This window comes from Leucoraja erinacea, chromosome 29 (assembly GCF_028641065.1).
Source record: "Leucoraja erinacea ecotype New England chromosome 29, Leri_hhj_1, whole genome shotgun sequence".
Lineage (NCBI taxonomy): Eukaryota > Metazoa > Chordata > Chondrichthyes > Rajiformes > Rajidae > Leucoraja > Leucoraja erinaceus.
The window spans coordinates 26,866,199-26,889,513 of NC_073405.1; the positions used below are offsets into that span (position 1 = coordinate 26,866,199).

Consider the following 23,315-nt stretch of genomic DNA (forward strand, 5'->3'; position numbering starts at 1 on the left):
AGTCCGAATTGCTTCTGGGAAGAAACTCCTTCTCAACCTCTCCGTTCTCACCGCATGGCAACGGAGGCGTTTGCCTGGCCGTAGCAGCTGGAACAGTCTGTTGCAGGGGTGGAAGGGGTCTCCCATGATTTTATTTGCTCTGGAGTTGCACCTCCAATATAGTTCCTGCAGGGGGGGCGAGTGAAGTTCCCATAGTGCGTTCGGCCGAACGCACTACTCTCTGCAGAGCCTTCTTGTCCTTGGCAGAGCAATTCCCAAACCAGATGGTAATGTTCCCGGACAAGATGCTTTCCACCGCCGCTGCGTAGAAGCACTGGAGGATCCTCAGAGACACTCTGAATTTCCTCAATTGCCTGAGGTGGTAAAGGCGCTGCCTTGCCTTACTCACGAGTGCTGAGGCGTGTGATGCCCATGTCATATCCTCGGAGATATGGACTCCCAGATATTTAAAACAGTTCACCCTATCCACAGGATCCCCATTTATCCTCAATGGAGTGTACGTCCTCATACACTGGAAAATCCCATGTATTGTGCAAAAAAATTAAAACGTTGATTATATTGAGTGGATGTTTCTAGATTAATTTATGGGAATTAAACATCAAATTCCTTCCATCCGGCATATAAATTCATTCTGAAATTTTAAAAATCATGTTATATTGTGAATTCTTGTGTGAATGGGATTAGTTTGTTATTTGGATACTTAGGATATTTAAAAAATATATCCTTTTCTTAAGAAATAGAATCTACAGGACATTCTTAATGGGAAAGTAGTGGGTAGAAAGGCATGTCATGCGTTGTTTGAAGAGCAAAAAACTTGTAGTTTACAATGCGAAAATTGAAAAGTTGAGGAAAAACAAGGTGTACAGAGTTGTTTATTGGTTACAATCTGAGGAGTATGATGATGCTACTGATTATGATATGCCAATGTACCAGCTAGCAACTGATCTTCTCCATAAAGACTTGTTCTATTGCTAGAAATTGTAATTAATTTACTTATCTGTTAGGGATTTACAGCATATAATACAATAATATTAAAGCTCTGATCTTGAGAATATCACATTTTTGAATTTTCAAGGCAGTCTGGGTGTTTATTACTATTTCCGTCACAACGGTCAATTTTGTAATTAGCTACAATTAGGTAATTAACTAATTAGATGCTTTAATTTTAGGTCATCCAAGTAAGATGTTTTATATTTGTTTCAGAATGCCTCAGTCTATAATAACTGAAAATTTCATTCAGTTCTCTTAATTTTTAAGAAAGTTATGGGCTTTTGACTGTCCTCGATCACAGCTTTTGTGTTAAGTCCATGTCAATGCAAGATGCTAATTTCCGAGTGTGAAAATGGCCATAACTTTTTTAATACTGACGATATGAAAGTGAATTAGGTGTCAAATTAAACTTCTTTTTATGCTTTATATGATGGGATAAATTGCAGACTTGATTTTTTAAATTTTGCAACATTGCTAATAAATGGAGTCAATAGTAGGGAGGTAGACAAAGTGCTGGTGTAACTCAGCGGGACAGGCAGCATTTCTGGAGAGAAGGAATGGGAGGGGAGGTTGGTTTGTCTGATGGTCTGGGTTGTGTCCACAATTGGCTGCAATTTCTTGCCCTGCAAGATGAGAACACAACTAAAACCGAGCAGCTTCTGCGTGGTGGGGATCACAACTAGTGTAAGACATGCAATGGGTGTGGGTGTTGATCAGCACGCTAAGGCAACACTGTGGATCTTTGGTATAAAGTGCCAGCCTTGGATTGCACACACGGCTTTACAGTTATGGGCAGGGATTATGTTCCCATGGAAGAGGCGGGGCAGGAGCAGCGTGCAAGGTCAGCGCAAAGAGACAGGAGCTTATAACTATCCCAGCCGCCCGCCCTCCTCCCCTAGTCGCCGCCGGAGACATGAGTGCAGAGATCAAGACCCCCATCTTCTCCCAGGGAGAGGATTGTAAAACCGACTGGAGGCTCGCCCACGCCGAGTACGATGAGTCCGATGCCCACTTAGAGATCCTGGGGAAACCAGTCATGGAGCGCTGGGAGACTCCGTTCATGCATTCCCTGGCTGTCGCCGCAGCCTCTAAAGGTAAGGTGTAGCCCCGCTGCCTCCCACTGCCCTGGCCGGCTCAGGCCCCTCTTATAATGCAACACATTGCCGCCAGCACTGAGATGTGTAGGCGTCCATGTCCCACTATTACAGCAGGGAGCCGGTTTCACCAGCGCGGCTCACAATGCAGCTGTTGTACTAGGACATTGCAGCTGCTTTACTACAACTGTTTTATTGGAAGAATGACAGTGGTTTACTAGCACTGTAGTGACCAGCGCCGCTTGTTTTACTGGCACTGTTTGTTTTTAGCACTGTTTTAGTAGCATTGTTGTAACTAGTGCAGTTTATGTTACCAGCGCTGCAATAACTAGCAGTTTGTTTTACTAACTCTTGTACTTACTAGCACTATTTGTTTTACTAGCACTGCGTGTTTTACTCGAGGTACAGCAACTAGCGTTATTTAACTAACACTGTTCTAACTAGCACTACAGTAACTAGCACTGTTCTAACTAGCGCTATTGTAACAGCTTAAGGATAAGGGGGAAATCCTTTAAAACCGAGATGAGAAGAACTTTTTTTCACACAGAGAGTGGTGAATCTCTGGAACTCTCTGCCACAGAGGGTAGTTGAGGCCAGTTCATTGGCTATATTTAAGAGGGATTTAGATGTGGCCCTTGTGGCTAAGGGGATCAGTGGGTATGGAGAGAAGGCAGGTACGGGATACTGAGTTGGATGATCAGCCATAATCATATTGAATGGCGGTGCAGGCTCGAAGGGCCGAATGGCCTACTCCTGCACCTAATTTCTATGTTTCTATGTAACTGACGTGTGGTAACTAGCACTACAGTAATTAGCATTGCGGGTGTTACTAACACTGTAGGTTTTACCAGCGATGTAGTTACTAGCACGGTAGTAAGTAACAATCTAGTAACTAGTAGTTCAGCGTAACTGTAGTTTAGCATCTTACAATGCAAACATTGGTCGGCACTGACATACTGGTACCAACATTTAGGTCACATTGCTACAGCAGTGGGCCGGTTTTCACCCCAGACTGTCTGTGGGAAGTTTTACTCCTTGTTCGCCACTAACTCCCTGTGGCAAACTTAAAAATAACTCCTGTTGCAACAAACTAATTTTAGAGGGGGAATATTTCTGTTCATTCAGCGATACTTTCAGGACACAAGTGCATGGCCATATTTTTGAGGGAGAAGTAGCAGGTCATTGATCCCAACCAAATTAAGACTGGGATTTGAATGCCTAGCACACCAGGGCCTGTCCTTGCAAATGTCTTAGCGGGTGTAGGGAAAGTGCAGGAAGGGAGGGGGGCACTTCTGTTTGGCAGAGTCTGAAGAAAGGTCTGGACCCAGTCCTTCTCTCCAGAGATGCTGCCTGTCCTGCTGAGTTTCTCCAGCATTTGGGTCTAAATAAATGAACAATAATGGGCTCAGGACAGATTCTCAGTGATGTGCATGCCCAGGAGCCTGTAGCTGTCAATGTATTGCTGTACCAACAAAATGTTCTCCCCTCAGGAAACTCTCCACTGCCCTCCCGTCAATGAAGATCAGTTCATAGATCTTCCACTGTCCCCTTCTAAAGTCAACAATCAGCTCCTTGGTCTTGCTGACACTGAGCAAGATTGTTATCCTGGCCTCACCCAAGCATATTATCCATCACCCTCCTGTACTGTGACTCACTGTTACCCATTATTCGTCTAACAACAGTAGCATTGTTGGCACATCTAAAGATGGTGGTGGAGCAGTCAGGAGTATAGGGTGATTTCACCAAAGGTCAAATGAGCGTAGATCCCCCCTCACGTGACCGAAAATTCTGACTGGAGGACATCTCTCAGTTTGGTACATGTAAGTGAATGGGGAAACACGCATTTTCCCACCCGTTAAAAACATGGAAAACGGCCGATTTTTGAGCTGAAATTTTTCTAACCCTGAACACAGCGACCATTGTTGGCAAAACAAAAGATAAAAGTGAGGTAATTTACAAGAGGGAACTGAAGTGGCTGGGAAATGAACAGCTGACAATTGCAGTGGTGATTTTAAGATCCAAAATATCGGGAATTGTCACGTTTGCTCGCTGAATTTCATCAAAAGTAAGGCATTATAGAGAGAGCGAGCAGTAAGGGGCTTAAAAATCACCACGGCAATTGTCAGCTGACGGGCTTTCATTCAGGAAGCCTCAGCGCCTGAAAATTTAGGTCGCTGTGCCAAAAATTGTCAAAAATCGATTTTTTAACGGGTGGTCGTGTTTCCCCATTCACTTACGGATTGAGGAAGTCAAGAATTTCAGTTACGCTCATTTGACCTTTGGTGAAATCACCCTATAGAGAGAGCAGAGTAAGGGACTGAGCACACAGCTGACGGTCATTGAGGAAGCAGCGTTGTTGCCAAATTGTATCGATTGTGGTCTGCGGATTGAGGAAGTCAAAGATTCAGTTTTACAGAGGAATGAGCAAAGGTCCAGTTCTCTGAGTTTGATGATACATTTAGAAAGGATGATGGTGTTGAACGCGGAGTTGTAGTCGATGAACAACACTTGCCACGCTTAGTCCTACCTCCCCTTTCTCCCAGCTTGCTCTCCCTTCCACAATCAGTTTTCAGAAATGTCCTTAAACTGTGGGAAACATGTTGAGGGAGTTCAGATCCAGGGGGTCACAGTTTAAGATTAAGGAGTAGGCCATTTAGGACTGAGATGAGGAAAAACCTTTCCAGCCAGAGAGTTGTGAATCTGTGGAATTCTCTGCCACAAAAGGCAGTGGAAGCCAATCCACTGGATGTATTCAAGAGAGTTGGATATAGCTCTTGGAGCTAACACAATCAAGGGATATGGGGAGAAATCAGAAAAGGGGTACTGATTCTGGATGATCAGCCATAATCCTATTGAGTGGAGGTGCTAGATCGAAGGGCTGAATGGCCTACTCCTGCACCTATTTTCTATGTTTCTGTTTCCTGACCTGAAACATCACCTATGCATGTTCAACAGAAATGCTGCCTGACCGACTGAGTTACTCCAGCACTTTATCTCTTTTCTTTTTTAGTCGGTGAATGACAGCCTGTTATTGTCCAAGTGGTCCAATGCAGAGTGGAGAGCCAGTGAGATTGCAAATAAGATTGTTTCAGTTAATATAAATAATCGGGGTTTGTTTTTTTTTTCTGTGCTTACTGAATCTAAAATTATCTGTCAAACCTTCAAATACACAGAGAGTGGTGGGTATATGGAGCAAACTGCCAGAGGAGGTAGTTGAGGTAGGTTCTATAACAAAATTTAAAAGATATTTGGACAGGTACATGGATAGGAATGGTTCAGTGGGATATGGTCAAAATGCAGGCAGGTGATTAATGTGGATGGGGCATCTTGGTTAGCATTGGGAAATTGGGCCGAAGGGTCTGTTTCCATGTTTTATGACTCTATGACACTTGCCTGAGCTCAAGGCATGCTTATGTAATTGAATTGGAGACATTTGGAAGCTGAGCAGGTTTGGCAATGTGGACAGTGTTTAATAGCCTGATAGTTGCTGGGCAGAATAGAGCAGCGTTAGAGATACCGCCTTATAGCTCCATAGACCCAGGTCCGATCCTGACTACAGGTGCTGTCTGTACGGAGTGTGCACGTTCTCCCAGTGACCTGTGTGGGTTTTCTCCGGGTGCTCTGGTTTCCTCTCGCGTTCTAAAGACATGCAGATTTGTAGGTTAATTGGCTTCGAGTGTGTAGGACAGAATTAGTGTACGGGTGATTGCTGGTCGGAATGGATCTAGTGGGCCGAAGGGCCTGTTTCCACACTATCTCTAAAGTAAACTAAACGAACCCAGCAGCTGTCAACTTGCGGGCAGTGCTCCAGCTGTCGAATTCATTCATGATGTGCCAACAGGGCTGGTATTTATTGAATGTGAGCGAGTGGCTTTCAATTTCAGAGGGTGGCATGTCTAGGATTTCATTGATTTAAAAAATCCCCAGTCACCGCGGTGGGTTCCAGCCTGTCGTTGCTGTAGCAAGTAACCACAATCACATTTGTAGCTGTGACACAGATTTCCTCTGTATCTAGAGTGGTAGAAGTGAGGACACTGGGCTGGTGACACTATAGGAAGGAGATGGCTTTGGAAAGGGTGCAGAATGGCGCCTGGATTAGAGGGTATTAGCAACAGGTGCACTGGCCCACAGAGGGTGGCACGGTGGCATAGCGGTAGAGTTGCTGCCTTACAGCTCCAGAGACCCAGGTTCAATCCTGACTATGGGTGCTGTCTGTATGGAGTTTGTACGTTCTCTCTGTGACTACGTGGGGTTTCCTGGGTGTTCCGGTTTCCTCCCTCACTCTATAGGTTAATTGGCTTCACTACGAATGATAAATTGTCTCTAGTGTGAACGATAGTGCTACTGTACGGGGTGATCGCTGATCGGTGCGGACTCGGTGGGGCCAAAGGGCCTGATTCTGCACATTATCTCTAAAGTCCAAAGATAATATAGATTTGAGTATAGGAGCAGGGAGGTTCTACTGCAGTTGTACAGGGTCTTGGTGAGACCACACCTGGAGTATTGCGTACAGTTTTGGTCTCCAAATCTGAGGAAGGACATTATTGCCATAGAGGGAGTGCAGAGAAGGTTCACCAGACTGATTCATGGGATGTCGGGACTGTCTTATGAAGAAAGACTGGATAGACTTGGTTTATACTCTCTAGAATTTAGGAGATTGAGAGGGGATCTTATAGAAACTTGCAAAATTCTTAAGGGGTTGGACAGACTAGATGCAGGAAGATTGTTCCCGATGTTGGGGAAGTCCAGGACAAGGGGTCACAGCTTAAGGATAAAGGGGAAATCCTTTAAAACCGAGATGAGAAGAACTTTTTTCACACAGAGAGTGGTGAATCTCTGGAACTCTCCTGCCACAGAGGGTAGTCGAGGCCAGTTCATTGGCTATATTTAAGAGGGAGTTAGATGTGGCCCTTGGGGCTAAGGGGATCAGAGGGTATAGAGAGAAGGCAGGTACGGGATACTGAGTTGGATGATCAGCCATGATCATATTGAATGGCGGTGCAGGCTCGAAGGGCCGAATGGCCTACTCCTGCACCTAATTTCTATGTTTCTATGTTTCTATAAAGGGTAGGCAGTCAGAACCGTTTTTCCCAGGGTGGAGTTGTCAAAGACTGGACGCCATAGCTTGAAGGGGCAAAGTTTAAAGGAGTTGTATCGGGCAAACGTTTTAACGCAGAGTTATTGGGTGTCTAGAACGTGCTGCCAAGGGTGGTGGCGCAGATATGAGACCTGATATGAGACACCAAATATGAGATATGTGGCCTTTTAGAAAGTCACAGAGGGATATGGATTAGTGATGAAATAATGCATCGACTGGGCTATATTATAGAAACATCTATATTATAAAAACATATAAAATTCTTAAGGTGATTGGACAGGCTGGATGCAGGAAATTTTTTTTTCCGATGTTGGGGTAGTCCAGAACCAGAGGGTCACAGTTTAAGAATAGGTCATTTTGGACTGAGATGAGGAAACATGTTTTCGCCCAGAGTTGTGAATCTGTGGAATTCTCTGTCACAGAAGGCAGTGATTCACTGGATGTTTTCAAGGGAGAGTTAGATAGAGCTCTTAGGACTAATGGAATCAAGGGATATGGGCAGGAAGCAGGAACAGGGTACTGATCTTGGATGATCAGCTATGATCATATTGAATGGGCTTACGGGCCGAATGGCCTACAACTGCACCTATTTTCTATGTGTGGGCAGATGAGTTTACCTGGCATCATGTTCGGCATGGACATTGTGGGCTGAAGGGCCTGTTCCTGTGTTGTATTGTGTTCCATGTGCTGTGTGAAGTGTAACTAAGGTGGAAGGGAGAAACACCAGTGAAACCACTTGTTTTCTCTTGGGCTAGGAGGCCGAGTTCTGGAGATCGGGTTTGGCATGGCAATTGCTGCCACTAAGATTGAGTCGTTAAATATCGATGAGCACTGGATCATTGAATGCAATGAAGGTGTATTTAAGCGGCTGGAGGAGTGGACAAAGGAACAACCTCACAAGGTGAGTGCCCTCTCAGCACCCCATTCCATTATCAGCATGTTTTCCAGCAACTTAATTTATTTTTTTATCACTGCTCCTTTTATGGTTTAAGACCACAAGACAGAGGAGCAGAATGAGGCCATTCGGCCCGTCGGGTCTACTCCGCCATTCGATCACGGGTGGCACAGTGGCGCAGCTGGTAGATCTGTTGCCTCGTAGTGCCAAAGACCCGGGTTCGATCCTGACCTCGGCTGCTGTCTGTGTGGAGTTTGTACGTTCTCCCTGTGACCACGTTAGTTTTCTCCAGGTGCTTCTACGGTTTCTTCCCACATTCCAGTGGGCCGAAGGGCCTGTTTTCACGCTGCATCTCTAAATCTATTTTTCCCATTCACCCCCATTCATTCTCTTGCCTTCTCCCCATAACCGTAAGGTTGGACTTAGAAGGAGTAGCAGAGAAGGGAAAACTCTCTGACATTGGAGGCATCCTGTTTGATTAGATTCAAATCCAAAAGCCCAGAGAGGGAGACAATATTGTAACACAAATGTATCAACTCAACTCGTCTCGACAAAAAACTGAAGGTGCTTGAAAGCAGAATAATTCTAGCCAAAATTAGATTGTCACTTCAAAGTAACACGATGTGGGAAGCTTTGTAATGTTTTTTAAGCACCTGAAGATACTATTATACATACATACACAAGACTATATATGGTAAAGATGATAGAACGAGGAATATTACTGACCATCACCAGGTGATTTGATCTGTTTTTCAATGTAGTCACTGTAGATTCCCGATTCATGTTATGAGTCATGCACTTGTAGTTTCACCCACTAGCTTTTCAGTTATCACTGCTTGCTGCATTCCTTTAGTATAAGTGGAACGTGCAAGCGATATGTTGTGCTTGTTATGTAGTTAATAAAGACTATGAAGCATTATCAGGGTGTAAGTCTGTCATTATAAAGGTATCAATCGACAGTTACATTCCATTTTCCTGGTAAATGTCCAATAATTGTGAAAAAGCAGTCAGAATTGGCACATAACATTAACGTTACATCCATTTTTTGTTATAGGTTGTTCCTCTCAAAGGACTCTGGGAGGATGTTATCCCAACGTTACCAGATTCACATTTTGATGGTAAGTTTGACAAATCCCTCCTTTTTAGAGGAAAAAAATTCAGCAATTGTAAATGTCCAAACTTAGGATTCTGATTGTCTGTTGACTATAGAAACAGTCATAGAAATTAGGTGCACAGTAGGCCATTCGGCCCTTCGAGCCTGCACCGCCATTCAATATGATCATGGCTGATCATCCAACTCAGTATCCCGTACCTGCCTTCTCTCCATACCCCCTGTTGTTCTAACTCCCTCTTAAATATAGCCAATGAACTGGCCTCAACTACCCTCTGGGCAGAGAGTGTTCATCCCAAAAAAGTTCTTCTCATCTCGGTTTTAAAGGATTCATCCTTAAGCTTGACCCCTTGTTCTGACTTCCCTAACATCGGGAACAATCTTCCTGCATCTAGCCTGTCCAACCCCTTAAGAATTTTGTAAGTTTCTATAAGATCCCCTCTCAATTTTCTAAATTCTAGAGAGTATAAACCAAGTCTATCCAGTCTTTCTTCATAAGACAGTCCTGACATCCCAGGATCAGTCTGGTGAACCGTCTCTGCACTCCCTCTATGGCAATAATGTCCTTCCTCCGATTTGGAGACCAAAACTGTACACAATACTCCAGGTGTGGTCTCACCAAGACCCTGTACAACTGCAGTAGAACCTCTCTGCTCCTATACTCAAATCCTATGTTAACTAATTTCACTAATGTGGTAAAACATTCCCAAGGAGATTGGGAGATGACCAAAGGTTTAGTGATGGAGGGAGGCTTAGTTTAGTTTAAAGATACAGCGCGGAAACAGGCCCTTCAGCCCACCGAGTCTGCCCCGACCAGCGATCCCCACACACTGGACACTATCCAACACACTAGGGACAATTTACAATTATGCCAAGCCAGTCAACCTACAAACCTGTACGTCTTTGGAGTGTGGGAGGAAACCGGAGCTCATAGAAACATAGAAATGAGGTGCAGGAGGAGGCCATTCGGCCCTTTGAGCCAGCACCGCCATTCATTGTGATCATGGCAGATCGTCCCAAATCAATAACCCGTGCCTGCCTTCTCCCCATATCCCTTGATTCCACTAGCCCCAAGAGCTCTATCTAACTCTCTCTTAAATCCATCCAGTGATTTGGCCTCCACTGCCCTCTGTGGGAGGGAATTCCACAAATTCACAACTCTCTGGGTGAAAAGGTTTTTTCTCACCTCAGTCTTAAATGGCCTCCCCTTTATTCCAAGACTGTGTCCCCTAGTTCTGGACTCGCCCAACATTTTGAATATTTTTCCTGCATCTAGCTTGTCCAGTCCTTTTATAATGTTATATGTTTCTATAAGATTCCCCCTCATCCTTCTAAAGCTCCTGGAGGAAACCCACACAGGTCACGGGGAGAACGTACAAACTCCGTACAGACAGCGCCCGTAATCAGGATCGAAGCCGGGTCACTGGCGCTGTAACACAGCAACTCTACCGCTGCGCCATCGTGTCACCCTTCAAGAAGTCTTAAAGGAAATTGTGGAGAGTATAAGGAATGGAATTTCACGGCAGCCGAAGTCACGGCTGAAATGGGAGAGGGGGCGATTACTTCCAAGAATAAAAATATCATCTCTTGGAAAGTAGATCTATTGAACGTAAATTGACAACAGGTCCGAATGAATGAATCTCTTTATTGTCATTGCACATGGTACAACCAAATTTAAAAGTCAATCCCAAGGTGCGATTCACAAGAGCAATTTTAAATATATAAGAAAAGGTAAAAATATATACATATTAAAAAAAATTACAGATAAATAACAATAGCAGCTAAGGTAGAACCATTCAGTTGAATGTGAGTGTTATTTCTTATTTTGCATTGTTAAGTTCACGTATGGCTATGGGGTAGAAGCTGTCTCTGAGTCTGTTTGTGCGAGTTTTGAAAGACCTGTACCATCTGCCAGAGGGCAGCAGGTGGAACAGGTTGTGTCCAGGGTGGGTAGGGTCCTTCAGGATGTTGGCTGCCCTGCCAAGGCAGCGAGAGCTGAAGATGTCCTTCAGGGAAGGCAGTGGGCAGCCAGTGATTGTTTGTGCGGTGTTGATGACCCTTTGAAGGGCTCTCCTGTCCGCTGCAGAGCAGCTGGCATACCATGTGGTTATACAGTACGCCAGCACACTCTCGATGGAGCAGCGGTAGAAGGACACCAGCAGCTTCTCTAATAATAAAGAATAAAGATGGACACAAAGTGGTGGAGTAACTGCAACTGATATGAATGCTACATTTTGTATTTGGTGTTGCTGCTGATAATATCCAATGTCTGAAACATCCATTGGGTGTTGACCTGTTTTATATTGAGTGTAGAATATGGAGAACCTGCAAGTTCAAAGTTCAAAGTAAACTTTATTGTCAATTCAAATAAATTGGATTTAAATTGCGTTTCCCCATACTCCAAATGTGCAAGTAATATTTATAACACAGACAGACAATATACCAATAAGATAGACAACATACATTATTTAAAATATTCAGTGTGCCAGACTGTAGTAAAATTTTGAGGTATGTTATTAAAGTGCAATATAGAAAGAAAAGTGCAAATAGCATACTGCAGACATTGAGTTAAAGTTAAATGTTCATGGAATTTTCTTGAGTGTGTTGAGTAATCTGATGGCCTGAGGGAAGGTACAAACAGGTAAATCGTATTCCATATAAATCGTATCGAATGATGAATGACCCTTTCAATGTGGGACACCTGAATATCTTGCACTGGCTTAAGTAGATTATAATGAGGAGGTCAGATTCATAACACTTAAAGGGGATTATTCTTGTTCATAAGATCATAACTTCATAAGTTCCAGGAGAAGAATTAGGTCATTTGGCACATTGAGTCGACTCCGCGATTCGATCACAGCTCATGTTCATCAGTTATAGGAGCAGAATTAGGCCATTCGGCCCATCTACTACATCATTCATTCATGGCTGATCTATCTTTTCCTCTCAACACCATTCTCCTGCCTTCTCCCCATAACCCCTGACACACGTACTAATCAAGAATCTGTAAATCTCCGCCTTAAAAATATCCATTGACTTGGCCTCCACAGCTGTCAGTGGCAAATTAATTCCACAGATTCACCACCCTCTAACTGCTCAGTATGTTTAGATACTGAACCATGTTGAGGCTGTGAGAAGCATTCTTCTGCCTCTGCTGAGTTAGCCCATCGCAGTTAGGATACCTGTTTGTACCTTGCAGCTTAGTTTAGAGGTCTCCTCCATTGCCAGAGTGAGCAACACTGGAAATTGGAGGAACAGCACCTCATATTCCGCCTGGGTTGCTTGCATCCTGATGGCATGAATGTTGAATTCTCCCAATTTTGCTAGCCCTTGCTGTCCCCTCCCCTTCCTTAACCCTCGAGCTGTCTCCTCCCATCCCCCTGCCCTCGGGCTCCTCCTCCTCCCCTTTTCCCTTCCTTCTCCCCTCCCACCCCCCATCAGTCTGAAGAAGGGTTTCTGCCTGAAACGTTGCCTATTTTCTTCGCTCCATAGATGCTGCTGCACCCGCTGAGTTTCCCCAGCAATTTTGTGTAGCTTAATTTAGGGAGTGGGGTTGGGCCTGGTGGGGAAGAACGGCAATGTTCCAGATACCTAGTCTAAGATAATTCTGGAAAGGTAGACATTTGGATTTTGGTCAATTTGGCAGGTCTTGGGGCAACACTGTGATAGAGTTGCACCAGAGATCCGGGCTTGATCCTGACCTTGGGTGCTGTCTGTGTGGAGTTTGCATGTTCTCCTTGTGACCAGGTGGGTTTCCTCACTCAACCCGAAGACGTGCAGGTTTGTAGGTTAATCGGTCGCTGTAAATTGCCTCTAGGGTTTCCTCCGGGCGCTCCGGTTTCCTCCCACGTCTCAAAGACGTGCGGGTTTTCGGGTTAATTGGTCTCTGTAAATTGTCCCTAGTGTGTGGAGAGTTGTTGAGAAAGTGGAATAACAGGACTAGTGTGAGTGGATGATCGACGATCGGTGTGGGCTTGGTGGGCCGAAGGTAGGCACTTGATTCTATGCTGTATCTTAAAAACAGGTTGGTTGGCATCCGTCCATCTGCTCGAGATAGAAACATAGAAAATAGGTGCAGGCGTAGGCCCTTTGGCCCTTCGAGCCAGCACCGCCATTCAATATGATCATGGCTGATCCAAAATCAATACCACATTCCTGCTTTCTCCCCATATCCCTTGATTCCGTTAGCCATAAGAGCTACATCTAACTCTTTTGAAAACATCCAGAGAACTGGCCTCCACTGCCTTTTGTGGCAGAGAATTCCACAGATTCTCAACTCTCTGGGTTAAAAGGTTTTTCCTCATCTCAGTCCTAAATGGCCTACCCCTTATTTTTAAACTGTGTACCCTGGTTCTGGATTCCTCCAACATCGGGAACCTCTCATCCTTCTAAATTCCAGTGAATATAAGCCCAGTCGATCCATTCTTTCATCATATGACAGTCCCGCCATATTGGGAATTAAACTGGCGAACCTCCGCTGCACTCCCTCAATAGCCGAGAATGTCCTTCCTCAAATTAGGAGACCAGAACTGCACCCAATACTCCAGGTGCGGTCCCACCAGGGCCCTGTACAACTGCAGTGGGACCTCATTGCTTGTCTACTCAAATCCTCTTGCTATGAAGGTGCGTCGTTGATGTTGTACTGGTAGGGGAGGGGAATGGTTTGCCTGTGGTTGGATTTCCAGCTGCGGCTGACTGGGCCTATCCTCCCACTGCTTCCACGGGTGAAGTTGTCTCTGGTCGTGGGATTGGGCAGCGTGTTGTTGTGGCCGTTGACCATTGTGTGGCGTTGGCTCCAAGCTCCAGGATCGTGAACCACACGCTGTCACGGCGCTTCATACCCACCTGTAGGTCCTTTCTCCGCCATTCCTAGTCCTCACAGCCACTTCCCAGTGCCCATGTTAAAATATGTCATCTCTCTTTGACAAATCTCTACACTAAACTAAACAACATAACTGGCTACAGACACATGACTAAACCAAGCAGTTGGCTCCCTGACGCTACCACTTGTTCTTAGCAGCACATTTATACTTAACAACACTTTGGAGTTACAGCGTGGAAACAGGCCCTTCAGCCCACCGAGTCTGCGCCAACCAGCACTCCCCCGTACACTAGCACAATCCTACCTAGTGACAATTTACAATTTTTGTCAAAGCCAATTAACCTATAAACCTGCATGTCTGGGGTGTGGGAGGAAACTGGAGCACCCAGAGAAAACCCACACGGTTACAGGATGAACTTACAAACTCCATCCATATAGGCAGCACCCATGGTCAGAATCGAGTCAAGATCGAACCCAGGTCTCTGACGCTGTAAGGCAGCAATTCTACCGTCGTGCCACTGCCCGTTGCAGGTTGGGACTCTTCTTCAGTCTGACGACACACTGCGAACCGTATAGCACAGGAAACGGGCCCTTCGGCCCACGATATCCATGCTGAACATGATGCCAAATTAAACTAGTCTCCATTGCTTGCACATGGTCCATGTCCCTCTATATACATGTACTTATCTAAAAGCCTCTTAAACACCGCGATTGTATCTGCCTCCATCACCTCATCACCCAAAATGTCTGTAAGGAGAAAGATCATACGGTCATAAGTGATAGGAGTAGAATTAGGCCAATCAGCCCATCGTCAACTCTACCATTCAATCACGGCTGATCTATCTCTCCCTCCTAACCCCAGTGCTGCTGCCTTCTCCCCATTACCTCTGACACCCAGAGAGGGTGTATTTTTGATACATCTTGCACTGACATTTCTGGATAAGGTTTTACAATCAAATAAACATCTCCAATGGATTCAGGAACATGAATTACATCACAAAGTGGTTTACAACCAGTTATTTCAACGTTCTCGTTAGTTCATGGGAATTGAATGAAATGTAACTATCATATATGTGACAGGCAGTGATAAAATATTAGGTTAAATGTACGTAATGCTGGAATAACTGTGGGTGAGGCAGCATCTCTGGAGAACATGGACAGGTGACGTTTCGGGTCGGGAGTTTTCTTCAGATTGAAAGTTAAATAGTTTGAAGAAGGCTCCCAACCTGACACATCATCACTTATCTATGTTCGCCAGAACTCCAGCATTTTGTGTCTTTGTTTTGTATAAACCAGCATCTCAAGAGTCAAATCAAGAGTGTTTTATTGTTATACTGTCTGTCCCGAAACAGAACAATGAAATTTAGTTTCTGGTTTAGAGATGAACTGCGGAAACAGGCACGTCGGCCCACTGAGTCCGCACGGACCAGCGATCCCCGGACATTAACACTATCCTACACACACCAGGGACAATTTACATTTATACCAGGCCAATTAACCTTCACACCTGTATGTCTTTGGAGTGTGGGAGGAAACCGAAGATCTTGGAGAAAACCCACGCGGTCACGGGGAGAATGTACAAGCTCCGTGCAGACAGTATTCATAATCAGGATCGAACCCTAACTCCACTGCTACGCCACCGTGGCTGCCCGATTTTAATGGGGTTTGAAAAGTATTGGCTATTTGACCTTTTCGGACACGGTATTTATTTACTCAAATTGCAATGTGTAATTGTTTAACATTCATGGTGAGGCATGGCAGAATTTCTCCACACCTCGTTAGTCTAAGGATTTAGAATACCGATGATTAGTAGCCGGAGAACTAGCTCCAAGACAATGGGCGAACTAGCTCCAAGACAAGTGCCTTTTTAGTTCAGTGCCTTTTGTGGTAACTGAGTACGTTCCACTGTCCTAATATTGTTCGTACACTTGCTGAGATTTGGTTTGCAGCTTCTGCTGCCAGGAAAATTCCTGTTAGCAAAGGACTTGCCAAGTGAGATATTTCTTGGCTCTAAAGTACCTAAATTCAAGTTTAGGAAGTTGCCTTTCAACTGGCAGGTGTGTGAAGACAGGTGCTTTACCACCTAAAGCTAAATTAAGATGTGGGATTTAGTACAAACATTGATAATTTAGATATGCAGCACGGAAATAGGTCCTCCGGCCCACTGCTGAACAGCGGTCCCCGTACACTAGCACTATCCTGCACACCAGGGGCAGTTTACAATTGTCCCTAGCCAATTAACCTACAAACCTGTACATCTTTGGAGTGTGGGAGTAAACCGGAGCATCCGGAGAAAACCCATGCGGTCACAGGGAGAATGTGCAAAATCTGTACAGACAGCACCTGTAGTTAAGGGCCTGTCGCACTGTACAAGGTAATCCAAGAGTTCTCCCGAGTTTCCCGATTCGAACTCGGAGAATTACGGTAATAGCCGCTCGTAGGTACTCTGGGCTCTTGTGGACATTTTTCAACATGTTGAAAAATCTTCACGAGCTTACCGTGTTTCCCCGAGTACCTGCCGTTAGCGTTATGAGCCGCTAAGAGACGTCCCAAGCTCCGACGTACCCACTACGTACATTCTACATACTTACCACGAGTTTAATTTTTTAAACTGGGGAGAGCTCTTGGGTAAACTCGTATAGTGGGACTGGCCCTTAAGGATCAACCCCAGGTCTCCGGTGCTGAAAGGCAGCAACTCTGCTGCTGTGCCATTTTGTGTCGGGTAAAATGCTGCTTCTCTCTCTGGAGGTGATAGAATGAAGACTTCTTCTCTTAACTCTTTGCTTTCTAGGCATTCTTTACGATACATACCCTCTGTCAGAAGAAACCTGGCATGTACATCAGTTTGCTTTTATTAAGGTAAGACTAGACAAAACACCAAATTAGACACTTTGCAGCAAGTTGGAGTATATTTGATGCGTTTTACACTAACATTTCACGTTAAGGATTTACAATCAAATAAACTATTTCTGATGGATACAGGGGCATAAACTAGAATCTTCTATGGGTGTTTCAAAGTTCTTTTTTGATTTGAATTGAACGGGACAGTTCCGTGCATTGAATGCAGCAAAATTGCAGAGAACTGTGTACGCAGCCCAGACCATCACACCAACCAACCTCCCTTCCACAGATTCCATCTACACTTCACGCTGCCTCGGCAAGATCACCACCTTAATCAAGAACCAGTCTCACCCCGGTCACTCCCTCTTCTCATCAGGCAAGAGGCATAGAAGTTTGAAAACGCACACCTCCAGATTCAGAGACTGTTTCTTCCCGGCTGTTATCTGGCAACTGAACCATCCTACCACCAACTAGAGAGCGGTCCTGAACTACTATCTACCTCTTTAATGACCATCGGACTATCCTTGATCGGACTTTGGTGGCTTTACCTTGCACGAAACCTCATTCCCATATCATGTATCTATACACTGTAAATGCATTGATTGTAATCATGTGTTGTCTTTCTAGACTTTTGCTGACTAGTTAGCACGCAACAAAAGCTTTTCACTGAACCTCGATACATGTGACAGTAAACTAAACTGTAACTATAAATGGGAGTCCTTTTGATCTATTTTGTACAACCATTTTTGTACAACCAGGAGCATGAATTAATTACACAAGATAAAGCGGTTATTTCACCCAGTTATTTCACAGGTACTTTTTTTTCCTGGGAGTTGAATGAAACATAACTACTCGGAGAGAAGTGATTAGAGGAGAGACTGAGGCAAGAGGTTGAATGTTTCTTGTGGGATAAGCACTGCGCGTTGTACACTGCTCAGCCACAAACAGCACCGCAGGATAGTGGAGCAACAGATCAGGTATAATGATGGTCATCTGATTGTAGTTAGGATAAGGCATCATGGCACGTTAGTTTAGTTCATTATTATCACGTTTGCGTGCGCTCCAGTCAAAGACAAGACTACATGAATACAATCAAGCTGTCCAGTAAAGTCCAATTAAAGATAGTGCGAGGGTCTTCAATGAGGTAGATCAGGACCGCTCTCTAGTTGGTGGTAGGATGGTGGTAGATGGTGGTAGGATGGTTCAGTTGCCTGATAACAGCTGGGAAGAAAATGTCTCAGAATCTGGAGGTGTGCATTTTCAAACTTCTATGCCTCTTGCCTGATGAGAGAGGGGAGAAGAGGGAGTGAGACTGGTTCTTGATTAAAGGATAAAGGCTACAGCATTTAGTGCAAAGATATAGCATTGAAGTCTGATTAAAGATGGTTCAAAGGCCTCCAATGAGGCAGATGGGAGGTCAGGACTGCACTCTGGCTGATGAGAATTTTGTTGCATTTCGTTGTCTCTGTACTGTACACTGACAATGACAATTAAAATTGAATCTGAATCTGAAGACGGTTCAGTTGCCCGATTAAAAACTGTGAAGAAACTGTTGCTGAATCTGGAGGTATGCATTTTCAAACCTCTGTGCCTCATTTTGCCTTGTGTTTGTGTTGCACATTCACTTCAGTTTTCTGAAAATGTTTTCATTGCAAACTGCACGGCTTTTGAGTTCATTAAACTATACACTGCACGGCTTTTGAGTTCGCAACTAGAGTGGTGAACTCTGGAACTATACAGACCTTGAGGCCAGTTCTCCATATTTAAGAGGGATTAATGTGGCCCTTGTGGCTAAAATCAGGGGGTATGGAGAGAAGGCAGGTATGGGATACTGAGTTGGATGATCAGCCATGATCATATTGAATGGCGGTGTAGGCTCGAAGGGCCGAATGGCCTACTCCTGCACCTAATTTCTATGTTTCTAGGTCCAGTTTGGGGTGGAAGATTGCAACCTTCACGTAGTCCCTCCCTGTTTTGACAAATGCAATCAACCTGGCATACACAATCAAATAGAACAAGTTATCCTACAACTTTAGGCTGTGCACGCCATACGCAAGAAGAAGATCCAGTTTTAATCTCTATATGTGGTAGGAGCAGAATTTGGCCATTCGGCCCATCAAATCTACTCTGCCATTCAATCATGGCTGATCTATCTAATTGCTCACAATACTCCAAATGTGGTCTGACAAGAGCCTTTTAGAGCCTCAGCATTACATCCCTGTTGTTGTATTCCAGTCCTCTTGAAATAAATGCATGCATTGCTAATAATAATGGATTCATATTGACTCTCTGTGCGCAATGTCATTTTGGATCAGGCAACCATTTAAAATATCAATTAAGGTCATATAGAGAAAAGGCAGCCAACTGCAACTGATAACCTCTGTGTAAACTTTCCAACAGGAACATGCTTTGCGTTTGCTGAAACCAGGAGGTGTCCTTACATATTGCAACCTCACCTCCTGGGGAGAGCTGCTGAAGGGCAAGTATGATGACATTGAGAAAATGTTCCAGGTAGGAATCAAACACATTCACTCTTCTCCCCAAAGCTGCTGTTGTTAATGGAAAAATCTGCTTAAAAATATAACTGTATTATGAAATAAAGGTCAACTGTGGTTTCAGTTCTAGTGAAACTACCATAAACCCAGTGTGCCATTTTTGCATGTGCTTGTATCTAAGGGAAATACATTCTAACTCTATTGGTAGGCTAAGGTCGTAGAGATATGGGTTTAAAACAGAATCAAGAGTATTTCATTATCATAGTTCAATGAAATTCTTGCAGCAGCACAACTATTCAGTAAACACAGTAATTATAGATAACATTAAAACAAAAGTTCAATAATTAAAAAAAAATATTAGTGCAAAACAAAAGCTTAAAAGTCCCTAGTGCAACCAAGACGGTTTGTAGTTTAGTTGGTGTTTGTAGCGTTCAAGAGCCTGATGGTTGTTACGAGGAAGGACATCATCTATCCTTATTCCCCAGAGATGCTGCCTGATCTATTGAGTTACTCCACTTTGTGTATTACCTGCAGTTCTTTGTTTCATCGTTGTTGGGAAGAAGCTCTTCTTGATCCAGGTCACAGTTTTCAGTTTCCTATATCTTCTTCTCGATGAAATTAGAACATGGCCACAAATAGCAGCTGATCATAACCACTTGGTCCAATACATTTAAGACAAATACTGTATGAAATACATAGTCTAAATTAAATGAGATTCAATTAAATCATTGTGGCTGGACATCTTTTTATTGTACCAATTTCCCCACTGGGATAAATAAAGTTCCATCGTATTATGCAGCAACTCTGACATTATCTTGTCGTGCCATGGACCCAGATCACCTCCTCCATCAGGCTATCAGCAGAGAGCAGAGGCCACCCCGACTGAAGTCCTGTCACCCCTTTGCTCCACATGGAAAACAACTCCTAGCATCCATCCAGCCAACTGGGACAAAAGCACACTGGATAGCCACCAAGTGGTCACAGGAGTGGAAGGCAACCTCATCTCCATTACACAGTTACATCTCTGCACCAGATAGAAGCTGTCCAGGGTCTGACCTCCCCAGAGGAGTGTGGGTGAAGCTCAACAGACTTGGTACTGGAGTTGGGCATTACAATGCCAGCATGTGGAGATGGGGGCTCCCTCCGCCCGAGCCCAGCCTGTGAATGTGGAGCAGAACAACAGACAGCCAACCATGTCATCTCCGGGTGCCCGCTCTACCACCCACCAAATGGAGCTCAGGGCCTGGCAGACATTGACGCAGAGACAACAACCTGGCTGCTCAACACCTGGCTTGAGATCTAACTATTCCTTTGGTTTATTTATGATTCATTCGCAAGAAGAAGATTGTATTACCCCGCTACCTGGCGGGACTAGTGTAGGCGGGGTATCTTGTTCGACATGGACACGTTGGGCCGAAGGGCCTGTTTCCAAGTTGTAACTCCAATCAGTAATTAACCAGGCAATGGGTGTAGTCAGAGGGGACTGGCAGTAAGAGCCAGATTTGCCATGTTGCTCCGCTATTCCCACTTCACTGGCACTGTGTCTCAATGCCTTTGTGCAACCCTGGGATGAATCAACTGTTGGGAGATTTTTTTCCCAAAAGGGCTATATTTAAACAGCTGTTTGAGGTTAAATTATGGCCGAATTTGTAAACTGTACATATTTAATTAATAGCTCCGCTTAAACGGCAAAAGCCACCATGTTTATTAGACTTGGTCTATACAGCGTGGAAACGGGCCTTGTGGCCAGAGTCCATGCCGATCACCGATTACCCGTTCATACTAGTTTTGTCCTACACCGGAGGGAAATTTTTCAGAAGCGAATTAACCTACAAACCTGCACGTTTTTGGAATGTCGAAGGAAACCGAAGCACCCAGAGAAAACCCACGCAGTCACAGGGAGAACGTACAAGCTCTGTATAGACAGCACTCAAAGTCGGGATCGAACCCGGGTCCCTGGCGCTGTAAGGCAGTTACTCTACCGCTGCACCACAGGGCCACATTGGAAAGGAGATCTAAACCATATCCATTTGAGTCTCTGACAGCTGTCATATCTCCACTTGTGCTCCAAGGAATTACGTTTCTCGGTGGCAGAGAAAACTATTTAATTGGTGCACAAGGCCATGAATCCTCTGCAATTTAAAGATCTAAAAGAACAGGTTAAAGGGCTTGTGAAAACAAGGAACTACTGATGCTGGTTTATACTAAAGATAAACACAGAGTGCTGGAGTAACTCAGCAGGTCAGGCAGCCGAGTTACTCCAATACTTTGTGGCTATCTTAGGTTAAAGGGCTTATTGTGTCTTAAGGACTGCCAGGAGTACTCAACACCATCAGAATTTGTTCACAGTAAGATCAGGTAAATATAACTGTGTAAGAAAGAACTGCAGATGCTGGTTTAAATCGAAGGTAGACAAAGGTCTGAAGAAGGGTCTCGACCCACTGAGTTATTCCAACATTTTGTGTCTACCTGGCAAATATAACTGTTTGCTGCTGTGTCGTGGGTTAGGTGTTAACAGGGCAAAGGGAGAACTCCCACAGTGCAAACGGGACACTGGTTTAACATTTCATTCAAAGGATAGCATTCTTACACTTGGTCCCAGTCACGTGCTAAGGTTCAGCAGCGAAGTTTCAACCACTACCAACGCCTTAAAAGACGAGTGTGATAATTAAAGATACATCACGGAACATTAATTTCAGACTCCCTTTATTTATTCAACAGAATATATAAACTTTCTTGAGAAAGGAAGATATGTGGTTATCCACTAGCTGAAACAAACAGCCCAAATCTACTTTATACTGATTGTGAAACACAACCTTCATTTAATTTCACCCAAGAGCAAAATTCCAGTCACACTCAGATGGGTCGTACAATATACAGGCGAGGGGAGTGAAGCTGTTCGGGAACAAAATGGCCTAGTGATATATTGTACATTTTTGCAGAAGATTTATTCTAGATACAGCCTACAAGCTTTGTCTTACCTGATGCCAATAAGCAATGATCAAGACGAGATGTGTTATTTCCCCAGCCCCATTGACATTTACTAGGGGAACACCCAAACTATTCAAAATAAAATGTAGAGGGCTTTGCATGTTAAAACAATTTTATATTGCTGTAATAAAATGGACCTTTTTGGGATATGCTGTGTGGTGTATGGTTTCACTATTTACAGGGTCACATTCATATTTACTTGTCCAGGAGACCCAAGTATTTCATCTCGTGGACGCTGGCTTCAAGAAGGAGAACATTAAGACCACTGTCATGGACATCACTCCCCCGAAAGAATGCAGATACTACTCTTTCACAAAGATGATCACACCCCTGGTAACGAAGGACTAAAAAAGCCAAAACTCTGTTAGGAGCAACATTCATTTCTCTTTGCGATTCAGTATGGTCTTAGAACGTGAATTATTAATTTCATATCATTTCCAACATAGTGTTCCATAGAATACGTTGAAAGTGGAAAACAAGTTGACATGAATACTCTACTTTCATCACAATGAAACTAGAGTATTGGTATCAAACACTTTGAAATCAGGTTAGTCACTGTACAAGTGCCTATGGACCATCAAAGTGTCTGTGCCCACATTTGCCTTACACTCTTAACCACTGGAGGTCTTACTTTCATTTGGAAGAATTTTTAGAATAGGGTCTATTGTACTCAAGGAGATTATAGATGCAGTTATCTCAAAAGGCCATCCTAACGTTAGGAAGCTTGGCTATGGCTGTTACTTTATACTTACAACTGATGCAATTATCGATTTTAAAGTCAATAACCAAGAAAATATTTATATTCACGATTTTAACAATAGGCGAAATTGAATCCAAATAGTATGTCCACTCGCGTTTAACGAGTTTTTATAGCTATGAAGGGGAAGATCACAAATTAGTGCCAGAGAGTAGAGTTGGGCACATTGTTGCAACCACTTTGTACTGAGAGACGCTTGGAATAAAAATCTAATCAAATAA

The 23,315-nt window shown here is 44.0% G+C and overlaps 1 protein-coding gene across 1 annotated transcript; it reads left to right on the forward strand.

Annotated features, from left to right (window-relative positions):
- Positions 1 to 1,711: 1,711 nt before the first annotated feature.
- On the forward strand, positions 1,712 to 23,315 carry gamt (guanidinoacetate N-methyltransferase). The gene is made up of 6 exons (XM_055658959.1): positions 1,712 to 2,084; positions 7,938 to 8,083; positions 9,132 to 9,195; positions 16,802 to 16,869; positions 19,252 to 19,362; positions 22,545 to 23,315. Exons 1-6 carry the CDS (start codon positions 1,904 to 1,906, stop codon positions 22,683 to 22,685), a joined length of 711 nt encoding a protein of 236 aa, XP_055514934.1. The 5' UTR covers positions 1,712 to 1,903; the 3' UTR covers positions 22,686 to 23,315.

Excerpts from the sequence above, each read along its gene's own strand:
- gamt (XM_055658959.1), top strand. The coding sequence starts at position 1,904 with ATGAGTGCAGAGATCAAGACCCCCATCTTCTCCCAGGGAGAGGATTGT. Across the intron at positions 2,085-7,937 it reads TGTCGCCGCAGCCTCTAAAG|GAGGCCGAGTTCTGGAGATC; the intron begins GTAAGGTGTAGC and ends CTCTTGGGCTAG. Across the intron at positions 9,196-16,801 it reads ACCAGATTCACATTTTGATG|GCATTCTTTACGATACATAC; the intron begins GTAAGTTTGACA and ends TTTGCTTTCTAG.